At 39.8% G+C, this 13,669-nt stretch overlaps 1 protein-coding gene across 7 annotated transcripts in view; it reads left to right on the top strand.

Annotated features, from left to right (window-relative positions):
• Positions 1-12,561, top strand: part of LOC112058978 (zinc finger protein 692-like) — a 13,047-nt gene extending 486 nt beyond the window's left edge. Inside the window, exons 1-5 of one of the 7 annotated variants that reach the window (XM_065562699.1) lie at positions 1-296; positions 4,567-4,763; positions 8,539-8,655; positions 9,580-9,705; positions 12,349-12,561. The exon at positions 1-296 is cut by the window's left edge and continues 486 nt beyond it. In XM_065562699.1, coding sequence (XP_065418771.1) covers positions 4,573-4,763; positions 8,539-8,655; positions 9,580-9,705; positions 12,349-12,352 — 438 coding nt within the window. In that variant the 5' untranslated portion in view covers positions 1-296; positions 4,567-4,572 and the 3' untranslated portion in view covers positions 12,353-12,561. The other 6 variants (XM_065562696.1, XM_065562698.1, XM_065562697.1 and 3 more) reach the window with 6 other exon arrangements.
• The last annotated feature ends 1,108 nt before the right edge of the window (positions 12,562-13,669 follow it).

The raw sequence follows: 13,669 nt of genomic DNA, 5'->3' as shown, positions 1-13,669 counted from the left end.
TCCAGCCCTGCACCCAAGGGGCGTGACAAACTGCTGTGGGCGGAGCCTGGCGTCCCGTGGGGCGGAGTCTGGAGCCCCCGGTATTTGCCGGGGTAGCTGCTGGAAGAAGCGTTGGGTTTCTTCTTGCGCCCTGACTCTGCGGTGACGTCATCATTCAGCGCCGGTCTCGCGGTGTCACGTGCCCCGTGTGTCGCTGTGGTAGTGGTGGGACCGCCCCCCCTCAGCAACGCGTCCGAGTCTCTGAGTTGGTCCCGCGCGCGTTTGGTGCGGCTGGGGCCGGAAATCCCCGGCAGGAGGTGAGAGACAGAGCGGGGCGGGGCTACGTATGGGGGTTAAAGTCATCGGAAGGGGGAAGTATTCCGAGATGGGGGAGCGACCGATCCGGGCGGGGCGTCGGTCCGGGGTTCTTGGGGGAGGTTGAGAGTCAGGCTGCGGGGGAGGGGTGAGTAGTTGTGAGTTTGTGGGAGAAGCCGGGGAGGAGTGTTGGTGCGGCGCGGTGCGGCTGGATGCGGGGGACAGCCGTACCAGGGTGAAGAACTGGGTCCGGAGTATGTGCTGGGTTTTGGGGTAGGTGTCCTTTGCTCCCCCCCACCCGCTGGCTGGGTGCCACTCTTGCACCTCCCAGGTTCCTGTGTCCCTTGCTTCCCATGAGGTGAGGGGTGATGTAGGCTGCAGAGCTAGTAATAAAGTTTTTGTCGCGGTGTCTGGATGCTGTGGCAGGACGAATAGAGAAGTGGGACAAAGTGGGCGGCAGGGCTTGTCTTTGCTGTTAAAAAAAACTTGGATTTTTTTTTACCTCCAGGTAAAAGCTATCCCAAGGTGAAAACACAGGGACGACATCATGGTACATCACTTTTAACTTGCTGAGATCAGGCCTGTCTGGCGTTGAACTCTGTGAATTTACCTCAGATAAATCTGAAGTGTCCTGTCCTCACTGTGGCTTCACCTTGGTATCGCTCCTGTACCTTCCTTTACCTTGAGATTAAAAACATAAGTTTTTGGGGGGAATGAAGACAAATCCTGATATTGATGGTTGTATTTCTGTTACCTATGGAAACCCATCAGTAGTTGTGCAATATTAAGGGTTACTTGGCATATTTGACTATATGAAAGTACATAGGTACAAATTGGGCTAATACTGATCAAGATTATTCACAAATGGATCAGTGAATTAAATTATTTACCAATGTTCAGTTCAGTATGTCTGTTGGGAAAATAGCACAGCAGGGCACAGATTATTCAACAAGTTCTTGGAATGTATTGGAGACAGTTTTTTATTTCACAAAGTGGAGAAAGTTACTAGGGGAGAGGCTGTTCTAGATTTGATTTTGACAAATAGGGAGGAACTGGTTGAGAATTTGAAAGTGGAAGGCAGCTTGGGTGAAAGTGATCATCAAACAGTAGAGTTTATGATTCTAAGGAATGGTAGGAGGAAGAACAGCAAAATAAAGACAGTGGATGTCAAGAAGGCAGACTTCAGCAAACTCAGGGAGTTGGTGGGTAAGATCCCATGGGAAGCAAGTCTAAGGGAAAAAACAATTGAAGACAGTTGGCAGTTTTTCAGAGAGACATTATTAAGGGCACAAGAGCAAACTATCCGACTGCATAGGAAAGATAGGAAGTATGGCAAGAGACCATCCTGGCTTACCCAGGAGATCTTCAATGATCTAAAAATCAAAAAAGAGTCATACAAAAAGTGGAAACTAGCTCAAATTACAAAGGATAAATATAAACAAATAAGTATGTAGGGACAAAATTAGAAAGGTCAAGGCACAAAATGAGATCAAACTAGCTAGCGACATAAAGGGTAACAAGAAAACATTCTACAAATACATTTGAAACAAGAGGAAGATCAAGGACAGGGTAGGCCCTTTACTCAATGAGGGGGGAAAAACAATAACAGAAAATGTGGAAATGACAGAGGTGCTTAACGACTACTTTGTTTCAGTTTTCACCAAAAAGGTTGGCGGCAATTGGATGTCTAACATAGTGAATGCCAGTGAAATTGAGGTAGGATCATAGGCTAAAATAGGGAAAGAACAAGTTAAAAATTATGTAGACAAGTTAGATGTCTTCTAGTGACCAGAGCCTGATGAAATGCATCCTAGAATACACAAGGAGCTGACTGAGGAGATATCTGAGCCATTAGCGGTTATCTTTGAAAAGTCAAGGAAGACGGGAGAGATTCCAGAAGACTGGAAAAGAGCAAATATAGTGCCAATCTATAAAAAGGGAAATAAGTACAACCCAGGAAATTGTAGACCAGTCAGCTCAACTTCTGTATCCGGAAAGATAATGGAGCAAATAACTAAGAAATCAATTTGCAAACATCTAGAAGATAATAAGGTGATAAGTAACAGTCAGCATGGATTTGTTAAGAAGAAATCATGTCAAACCAACCTGATAGCTTTCTTTGACAGGGTAACAAGCCTTGTGGATAGGGGCGAAGCGGTAGTGTCATATCTTGACTTTAGTAAATCTTTTGATACTGTCTCATAAACAAACTAGGAAAATGCAACCTAGATGGAGCTACTATAAGGTGGATGCATAACTGGTTGGAAAACAGTTCCAAGAGAGTAGTTATCAGTGGTTCACAGTCATGCTGGAAGGGCATAGCGAGTGGGGTACCGCAGGGATTAGTTTGGGGTCTGGTTCTGTTCAATATCTTCATCAGTGATTTAGATAATGGCATAGAGTACACTTATAAAGTTTGTGGATGATACCAAGCTGGGAGGGGTTGCAAGTGCTTTGGAAGATAGGATTATAATTCAAAATGATCTGGACAAACTGGAGGAATGGTCTGATGAAATTCAATAAGGACAAATGCGAAGTACTCCACTTAGGAAGGAACAATCAGTTGCACACATATAAAACGGGATATGACTGCCTAGGAAGGAGTAGTGCGGAAAGGGATCTGTGGGTTATAGTGGACCACAAGCTAAATGTGAGTCAACAGTGTAACACTGTTGCAAAAAAAAGTGAATGTCATTCTGGGATATATTAGCAGGAGTGTTGTAAGCAAGACACACAAAGTAATTCTTCTGCTCTACTCTGCACTGTTTAGGCCTCAACTGAAGTATTGTGTCCAGTCTGGGCACCACATTTCAGGAAAGATGTGGACAAATTGGAGAAAGTCCGAGAAGAGCAACAAAAATGATTGAAGGTCTAGAAAACATGACCTATGAGGCAAGATTGAAAAAATTGGGTTTGTTTAGTCTGGAGAAAAGAAGACTTAGAGGGGACATAGAATCATAGAATATTATAGTTGGAAGAGACCTCAGGAGGTCATTTAGTCCAATCCCCTGCTCAAAGCAGGACCAACACCAGGGCTTTGTCAAGCCGGGCCTTAAAAACCTCTAAGGATGGAGATTCCAGCACCTCCCTAGGTGCTTCACCCCCTCCTAGTGAAATAGTGTTTCCTAATATCCAGACTAGACCTCCCCCACTGCAACTTGAGACCATTGCTTCTTGTTCTGTCATCTGCCACCACTGAGAACAAGCTAGCTCCATCCTCTTCGGAACCCCCCTTCAGGTAGTTGAAGGCTGCTAGCAAATCCCCCCTCACTCGTCTCTTCTGCAGACTAAATAACCCCAGTTCCCTCAGCTTCTGTACAGTTTTCAAGTACATAAAAGGTTGTTACAAGGAGGGAGGGAGAAAAATTGTTCTTCTTAACCTCTGAAGATAGGACAAGAAGCAATGGGCTTAAATTGCAGCACAGGAGGTTTAGGTTGGACATTAGGAAAAACTTCCCAACTGTCAGGGTGGTTAAGCACAGGAATAAATTGCCTAGGGTGGTTGTGGAATCTCCATCATTGGAGATTTTTAAGAGCAGGTTAGACAAACACCTCTCAGGAATGGTCTAGAATGATAATACTTAGTCCTGCCATGAGTGTAGGGGACTGAACTAGATGACCTCTCGAGGTCCCTTCCAGTTCTATGATTCTATGTCTCTGTATCTATTCATTTTGTTTGCTAACATTCTGAAACAGGATTTTGTTCATTACTCTTGAACAAAACAAGTAATCTCAGTGTCCACAAATTGTCAGTTGGAATCAGTAATGTGTGACAACAATCTTGAATTATGTATTGTATTTTTATATTGTTGTTGTTATTATTATTTATTATTATTTGTATTTTTTATTACCAAACACTTTGGGCAACAATCAGTAGGTTGAAAACCAAAAGTTTTTTGTATAAACTTTTCTGTGAACAATTACCAAATCTTGGCCTAGCTCTAGCAACATTGGCATAGGGTCTGCTATTGTTTGTAAAATCATTCTTTATAATTAAATATGAAATAAATTGATGAGCCTGATTCATGCTCTAGCAAGACAGTATGTTGCTAAAGCAGAATTGTAAAAATCTAACTGTTCAACGTATTAATGCTAAACACTTAATTTGGAGCTTTTGGTCGGGAGTACAAGATTTAACATTGCAAAGAATTTGTGAAGTGATTAGTTAAGGTCTTTATTTTGAACATGTGAAGCACTATGTAAGCACTAAGCATGGTGTATTAATTATGATTGTTACTTTTGCTGACTTTCTTTCTCTTTAATATTTAAAAGCCAACAATGCTGAGAAAAAGATGCGCAAGACCCACAATATTAACTTCTTCAGAAAAGAAAACCAGGAGACAAATTATTGATAAAAGGGTGGCGTACACAAGGATATACTTGGGGAATCAAATTGGCCGATGGCTGACCTTAAGGGAAAAACTGGATTTCAAAAGTGACACAGACCTTGCAGGATTTTTGCTGGATCTGTAAGTAAAATAGTACCTCACTTGCATGAATATGAAACTAATTACTTTTTTTTTTGTATTATGATTATTATTTTGTATATTAGATAGAAGTGGTAGAAAGTTCCCAGGATGGGGGCAGGAGAATCCAGGAGGGCTTTGCCTTTGATGTTCCCCTCAAAATCAAACTCCATCATAGTACCATTTTGGAATCTGGGAATTACCATATTGGAGGAGACCAGCTGTCTATATAGTTTAGTAGTGGTCAGTATCAGCTACATTAGAGGAAGGTTCCAAAAAGCCCTGCAGTCCCAGTTATGGAATAGTTTTACTCCAGGTAGATTGTCTTCTTAACTCCCCAGAGGTTGACTTATGCCCTGAAGCTTTCCAGAACTCTTGATTTTATTTTTAAATTTTTCCGTATACCTCTAGATATTATATCTATAGATATAGATATATCAGGTTAAATATATAAAATTTTCTTTTTGAATCTTGTTATATTTCTGGCCTCAATTATATCTTTTGTCATCAAGTTTGATAGGCAAATAGTGTGTTGTGTTAAATTTTAATCGATTCTGTATTTGTCACCTTTCAGTTTCAGGGAGCGACCCCTTGTTTTTGTAAAATGAGAGGGTGAGTAGCAGTGCCTGATCTACATTCTCAGAACCGGTCATTAATTCGTACACCTTTACTGCATCTCTTCCTTATTTACCTCCTTTCTAAGGTGTGTGTCTTTTTAGTGTCCTCTTATGAAGATAGTCCATGTCTGTAATTCTTATTGGCCATCTCTGAATCCCCTCTTTATTTCTACTACAACTTTTTGCCATGGGATGACCAGAACTAAACAGAGTATTCTAGGTAAGATTGTACCATTACTTAATAGCTATATATAATTTTAATTATTCTCCATCTTATTTCTTATGCATCCTAATAATTGTCCTTTTCTGACTGCTGCTGCGCAACAGGCCTCCATTGAGGTGTCCATACTGATGCACAGGTTTTTTTCTTGAGCTAGCAGATAAGTCTAAATACACTGAGTTCTAAATTATTCCCTCCAATGGACATTATTTTGCATTTGTCAACACTGAATTCTGTCTGCCATTGTGTTGCTTATTCAACTAACTTGATTAGGTCTCTTTGCAGGTTTGAATAGTCTTTAGTCTTCACTAACCCAAGTAATGTTCTCTCATCTGTAAATTCAGCCATGTCATTACTCACTGCCTTTTTTCCAGATCACTAACAAACACTAGTCCTTGCTGTACTCAACGGTTAACCTTGTGCCATGTTGAAAATTAGGATTCTTCTTTGAGTTATTGTACACATGGATTCCATTCTTGCTGTGCATATGCCCAGGTACACAATATCATATTCTTTTGGCTAGCAGTGTCTGTTGAGGCTGTACCAACTCACTAGATGTCCTTGTGCCTCCTCACTGAGGATATAAAGGGCAGAGTGAGTCCAACTAGCCCTCAGTTTCTTCTTACTGCCCATGTCGCAAAAGACTGAATCCCTGCAGTTTCCACTTGCATCTCTGCACACTGCATAGTATAGTGTGTGTGTATTTTTAGGATAGTTAATTATTTTATTATATAGTTAGAGTTAGTCTTTTGCCAATTGGCACAAGAAAACCTTTTTAATTAAATACTTAAGGGCATCCCTATCCTCCTTAGTTTTGCAGACCAATGGTCAAACCCTGCATCCGGATGGTAGAAACCCACCAAAAGAATCTGTTCAGCTGAAGTTCAGAACATTGTGCTCCAAAGCCGAAAAGCCTCAGCTAGACTAACTTAAAAAACCTAGTGGGAGAGGTTTGCTTTTTGAGCCTCTCAGCACCAGCTTTCTGTCCTTAGAATTGCTCAGCAATATTGGATTGTTTATTAGCCCTGAAACAATCTGGGCTTCCTGTCAGTACCATAAAGGTCTGTCTAGCAGCAACACAGTGGTAAGGTTCCTTCAGGGCTTTACTCATGTTTTTTTCCCCATCCCTCTTGGGACCTCAGTATAATATTGGCAGGGTTAGTGAGTTCCCTGCTTTGAGGCCTTAGTAACCTGTTCCCTCTGCCATTTATCTATAAAGTCTGCCTTTTTAGTGGCTGTTATATCATCAGCTCACAGGGTTGGAGAGATTCAGGCCCTCATGGCAGATCCACCTTATATAGTGTTTTATAAGGACAGAGTCAATCTCAGGCCTCATCCCATGTTCCTGCTTAAATTTGTTTTGGAATTCCATGTAAAACAATTCATTCATCTCCCAATTTTCTTTTGCAAGCCTCACTCAGCCCCAAGGTAAACTAAACTTCACACACTTGATGTAGTAAGTTAATTACATGCGTCTGATGAAGTGGGCATTCACCCACGAAAGCTTATGCTCCAATACATCTGTTAGTCTTTAAGGTGCCACAGGACTCTTTGTTGCTTTTTAAGTTAACTGTGTGTATTGTCAGGACAAAACCATTCAGAAACATACCTCAACTGTTAGGGGCCTTTGAAAAGGTGACTGAAATATCAGGTTAAATATCTTCTTAGAAATTATCTAAGTGGGTCTCCAGCTGTATAAGGACGTGTTATGATTTAGGCAGATTAGTTCCATTACACCCAGCCATGTTAGAGTTCATTGCACCAGAGCTTAGGCAGCCTCTAATGCATGCTTGAAGATCATCTTTATTTCTGAAATCTTCTAGGGCAGCTACATGTTGCTCGACCCACACTTTTACAGGATGCTTCTCTTTGGTAGAGGCTTCCGGATTGTACCCTTGCTTTGGTAGTGCTGTTCTGCAGTCATTGTTTAAGTTGGACTCCTACACGTCTCCAAGCAAAGAGAAGCTAGTTAGTCATAAATAGTGGAATCTTGTTCAGTCACTTGAACAAGAAAGAAGTTACTTACCTTACACGAACTTCAAGAGGTTGTCCACATAGATTCCATGATCCACCCTCCTTCCCTGCTACCACAAAGTCCTGCTCCTCTGGAATTCGGTATTGGCAAAGAAACTGAGGGATGGTTGGGCCCTTGAGTGGGTGGGGTATGAGGGCATCTAGGGTGCAGACATAGCCCAAATAGACATGGCTGGCCAAAGAATCGGATCTTACATGCATGCAGTCCATGTGTGCCAAGAGTGGAATCCATGTGGACAACATATCTCAAAGAACCACAGTTATCTAAAGTAAGGCATCTCATGATTGGCTAGTTTTTTTTGTTTTTTTTTTTTTTTCTTTTATCTCCTTATGCTGGGGATCTGGTTGCACTCAGCAGAGTCTGTGAAGAAGAGGGGTGGAGAAGGATGGCTTTTGTTGAATGGAAGGCTGAACAGGGACAGATGGTGAAGGGGAGGAAGTAAAAGTAAGGAATTAACCATGACTAAGTAGAAAGATAGTTGGAGGTAGCTTGTTTTTCTTATTTTTTAAAGGAGCTGATTAGACATGTATGCAGTGTAGTTGTAGCTGTGTGAGTATCAGGATACTTGAGAGAGCAAGTGGGTAAGATAATATCTTTTATTGGACTAACTTCTATTGGTGAGAGAGGCAAGCGTTCAAGCCACACAGAGCTCTCTGTGTGACTCAAAAGCTTGCATCTCTCACCAATAGAAGTTGGTCCAACAAAAGATATTACCTCACCTTAGACATGTGATAGTCATCACTCTGACCACTCTGCTTGCTTGGTTGTATTTTTTTACCTCCACCCTGCATCTTTGTTTTTAGACAGTAAGATCTTGGGATGTGGACTGTGATCTGATGGCTGTGCAGTGTCTACTGTGTTTTGGGTGCTATTTGAATATAACTACTGTCCTTTTAATTCTTGTAGCTATGACAATGATGATCCATTACCTAAAGAAGCAGTAGTCTCCTTACCTGAAGATATGAGAATCGTAACTGCGAAAGAAGAAAGAGATTTACATGACTCCTCTTCAGCTGTTGGAATGTTAGTGATACTACTTTATTTTATGCAATTGATACTCATAAAGATAAGATGTAGAATACAAGTCTTCTAGCCTTCTCTTAAGTTAATTTTGCTTTATTGTCTCATATCAGATTTATGGCATTTTATGCTCTGGAGTATCCTAATAAGGAGAACTTGTTCTTTTAAAAGGTGTCCCTTTTCTGATGGTGTCCACACCAAATCCATTGATCTGCCTGTCAGAGTCCATTTCTTAAATATTGTGTTTTATTCTCCAGGGCTTTAAAAACTCTGTTTAATGTAAAACATCTGCCTGAATGAATGGGTGGAATTGAGCCCATGGTGCTGTTGGCTCTATCAGAGACGGAGAGGCTGGGAGCAAGTGCCACCATTTCTCTTTCAGGATGTGAGGGAGAGACAAGAAGAGGAGTAGTTAAAGCCAGTGATGTTTTTTCCATATGCTGGGGTGGGGGAATGAGGGAGTAGAGTGCACTCTGAGCCACTGCTATTTTCATAGAAGTAGAGATGGGGAGAGCAGGGTGCAGAACAGTCTCTGAACTGCCTCTCCTTTAAGAGAAGGGGACGGAGTGAGTAGCAGAGGGCTCACAAGGAAAGCAGGACCTGGGAGGCCAAAGGCTATCCGTATTTCCAGGAGAGGAGCAGAGGCAGCAGCAGAGAAGCAGAGCATAGGTTGGTGAGTGGGATGGGGTAATGATCATGTATTTCATTGGGTGGCTTGAAGATGGGTTAATAGACATAAAATATGCATGATTTTGGCAGGGCATTTGGCAACCCGAGTATCTCACCTGACCTAGCAGCTTGAGTTAATGGTTGAGTAGGCGTTGTGAGGAAATCCTTCAAGCCATGGGACTTTCAAAGACAACAATTATAAAACTAACTTTAAGCTTTCTTAAATATTTTACTAATATCAAACCTTCTGTAATATAGATGTGACAGTGAGGACCGACTGACTGCAGAATCAGCCTGTTCTTTACCACAAAGTAGGGGAATCAGAACCGTGAAAGAAGAGAGGCATTTGCAGGATGACTCCTCTTCAGTACAGAGTCATGAAAAGTTAGTGATACATTTTTTTCCCTACCTTTTAAAATTTTCGATAAAGTAAAAATATTTTTAAAATATTTGCTGGTATCCAAAATAACTGAAAGGGCAGGGTTTCGTTATCTCCTAGTTATATAGTTTTAACCAATGTTCTAAAAAGGAAACAAGAGTTAACTTGAATATTGAGACACCTACTCTTCTTGGATTCTCACGAGACCATTGTTTTTCAGTCTGGTACCTTGCAATTTATCGAAAGCAAGAAGTAGCTAATTTTATTTCTCTGTTTTATTGCATGGTGTTGCTTCCTTAAACCACTGGAGACTGGGTTTTATATTAAATATTTTTTCTCTGTTAGAAATGCATTTTACTTCTCCAATTTAAATTGAAATTGAAATCTGACTTCCCTAGTAATCCACATTGAGTTTGCTTTATTAGCTGAAAATTTCCAGCCAATAGTGCAACAGCTTTTATATGGCTCATGTCAAAAAGCAGCTATGGTGAAATCAAACTGGAAAGAACCTGAAGCAATTGTATATAATCTTTTCACTCAATGTTTCCAGAGATGCTTTGTTGTGTCTCTTAAAACTTGTTACATACTCAAAAGTAGACTTCTTTCCTGGTCCAGAGTCAGTGAAATCATGAGAAATTGCATATTTTCTCTTTCTGTCATATCCTTGAGGTCCCACATCAACACTGCTATCCTTTAAGTCAATGAGCACATTAGTGCTACTTCTCATTTAGCCAAAATGATTAAAATAGAATCATGTGAGGTGCTATGGAGCCTGCAATCATTGAATGTGTTCCCTCCTCACAGTATGCCCTATTACTTCTGGTCTGTATAGTAAAACGTTGGTTTAAAAATTAAAACTAAGTTTCTCTCATGCAGCAATGCAGAACACAACAGTCAGGACAATGCAAATGGTGCTGCTTATTTCAAAAGTTTAAAATGAATGGATTAAACATTTTCAGTTATATATAAACAAGTATGTATGTATTTATTCCTGAAAGCATGCTAGACCTTTCACAAAAGAAAGAAGTCACTCTCCTTGCTTCAAGGAGCTTAGTTTGTGACAATTAGACAGATCTAACAAGTGAGAGCAAAAATGTTAGGGACTGGGAGGGAAAGCAGGATGAGGGTTACTAAAGTAAGGTTAATTGGCTACATAGATTTTTAGAGTTAGATGCCTTGATATTTCCATTCTGTATTTGCATTTATACACACAGGAAGTTAAGGATCAGGAGGTTGACAGGGATACTTTGTGCAGCAGAGCTATGAAGCAAAGCAAAGCAAAATCTATTAATGATTAACAGATTTAAGACAGGTAACAATGAAGAGTCAGTTGTGTTGAGTTCTGGGATTTTTAGTGTGATATTGACATCAGAAGGAGCAGGTACAGTGAAGTACTCCTATTGGAGTAGCTGCTGCTGTTAGCCAATATTGTCTTTTGAACTTCCTCCCTGGATGGCTGTTGGTGTGGGCCATAGTTGGGGGGGAATGTTGCTGCATCTATTGTGCTCAGTTGGATTCCCCTGTCTCTGGGGTGAGGAGAAGTGAGCATCCAAACTCTTGCCTTCTCACCAGTACTGTGCATGGAGTGGTTGCTGCTGTAAACCATTCAGAGCTGTTGGCCTTGTAAATCCAATTCTGAATGGCAGCTGCTGCTGTATTTATAATGTACGCATATAGAGGTGGCATGTGTGTATACACACACTAAGTATTTTAAAGGGCTTGAATCAGTTACTTCAGTGACAAAATGTAAGGATACATGACATGCACACACAACAAAAAGTTGTAAAATCAATATTAATAAAAGTGAATAAATAGACTGGGAAGATTTAAGTCCAAACAACTGTTTTAATTGAAACAGTACCTTGCTGTGTTTGCAACCCAGACACTGAAGCTTTGCACAAGGACACAAGAGCTGGAAATTCAAACTAACTAATCTATTTGGTTGGGTGTGCTGAGTGAACTACACAAAATAAACTGCATAAATAACATTAAAAAATAATGTGGTCTTTTAAATCTTTAAGTTTTAGTAATGTAAGTAGTTCTCAGTAACACAGATGAAGAAACTTGGTATCTTTAAAAATATCATTTTGAATCTGATGTTGGTCCTTTAACATTGGCTATTACAAACTGAAATGTTCTCTGCACCTCTTTTTCTTGACTTCAGAAATATGTTTTGGAGAGATCGGGTGGGTGGGAGGGAGGGAGGGAAGGACTTCGGTCATTTTAAGATCAGCAACAATTTAAAGGTGCACAGAGCAATTTTGCTGGCCTACACAATCCATTCCATATTAAATGTGAAGCTTGCTTAAACAAACACATTAAATGTATTTATTCAGGGCACCTACAGAAATGAGTGTGAAACTTTTTCTTTAACAGCCATAGTCTTTTAACATACATGTGACAGTTATAACCAAATATATAAGGTGATCTTTCTAAAAATGTACTTTTAAAACGTGCCCGGGACACTAGAGAGCCTAAGAAATTAGTGTAATTGCATCGTGTCCAGTCTCCTGGATATACAGTAATGTATTCCAAGAACATAGGCCTACCTTTTAAATATGAGTTTTCTATTCAAAATTATTATTCCTGAATTGTCTATTTCTGATTTTTTCCTAATGTGATTAATTTGAATATTTCCCTTTTAACAGATAAGTCAGCATTCATACAACGAGGTTTCCTGGTATTCAGGTGAAGATTCTCCTATTGGCTCTGAATCTGACCTTTCAGAAAGGTAAAATTATTTAAAACAGAAGGTATTTTCTTTGTGCATAGTATAAATTGGTACTTTGAAGAGCAATGTATTTTATATTGTTTGTAAAGTATTTACTAAATATTCTTATTAAAGGAATATTAAAATTATATTGTCTCAATGTTTTAATTTCTCTTCTGGTTCCTGGGGCTGGCATCTTGGGATATGAATATTTAGCATTCTTGAGGACTTCCTTTAAATCTAAGCAGCTTCCACTATTCAGTCTTTACTTGTTTGAATGATAACCTTGTAACTACAGTCTTGTTGTTTTCAGAGCCTTTGTAGCAAGTATTTGCCTATTTCATACCCATTTGATCATCTATTGTACGTCTCTCTTAGTTTTTAATAGCAGATTTAAGAAATAGTATTGTTCTTCAGGACAGGCTGTGAAGGGTAGGTGAGCTCTAACTACTTAAATGATTCAGGTTTTTGGTTTTTTTTTTGTTAATTAATCTGTTGGACTTCTAAGAACCCATTTCTAACCTTTAATTCTGGTTTATCAGTTCCTTGTCAACTTTGGTCACTAATTCTGGCTTTGAATAGATCAGACTTGCCATCAGTCACCCAACTGAGAAGCTCCTACCCTGTGATTTGTTTTCATTCTGGTTTTAGGTTTAACCTAATTAATAAGGTTGTGAGTAGTCACTGTTTGCATTATGAATTGGCACTTCCCAATTTCCCTTTCAGACAGCCATGCTTATCTCTTAACGTACATCAAATAAGTCTGAATATTTAACATTTAGAGTACAGTGTGAGAACTCTTCTGGCATAAGACCGAATTAAGTTCTTATAGATGATGTGATCCAAAGACAGTGCTTGAAAAGTATGTGTGTACATACAGATAACCATGTTTACAGAAGTTCAGCACCAAAAATGCAGCTTTGCTCATTTAGCCCTTAAGTAATAGAAGAAAGCAAACATATAATGGCTTACTTTTCAGGGCAACAGCCACCTTTTTGTTGTGTGTCTGTGCAGTGCTAACACAATGGGGCCTGGATCCCTATTTGGGCTGTAGGTACTACTGCAGTATCAGTAGCAATAATATTGATTGCAAGAGGCATGTTATACAGACTGGACTTGTTTCCTATCCACATACAGATATTATTATATACTGAATATAAATAAAAGAATAATATCTCTAACTTTTAATTTGAGTTAATCACTTAAGTTTTATTTTGGAACCAGCAGTGAAATGTATTCATTTTTCAACAAAAATGACC

This window comes from Chrysemys picta, chromosome 12, assembly GCF_011386835.1.
Source record: "Chrysemys picta bellii isolate R12L10 chromosome 12, ASM1138683v2, whole genome shotgun sequence".
In the NCBI taxonomy this organism is placed as follows: Eukaryota; Metazoa; Chordata; order Testudines; family Emydidae; genus Chrysemys; species Chrysemys picta.
The sequence above is the reverse complement of the archived record's forward strand: the minus strand, read 5'-3'. Positions and strand labels throughout refer to the sequence as shown.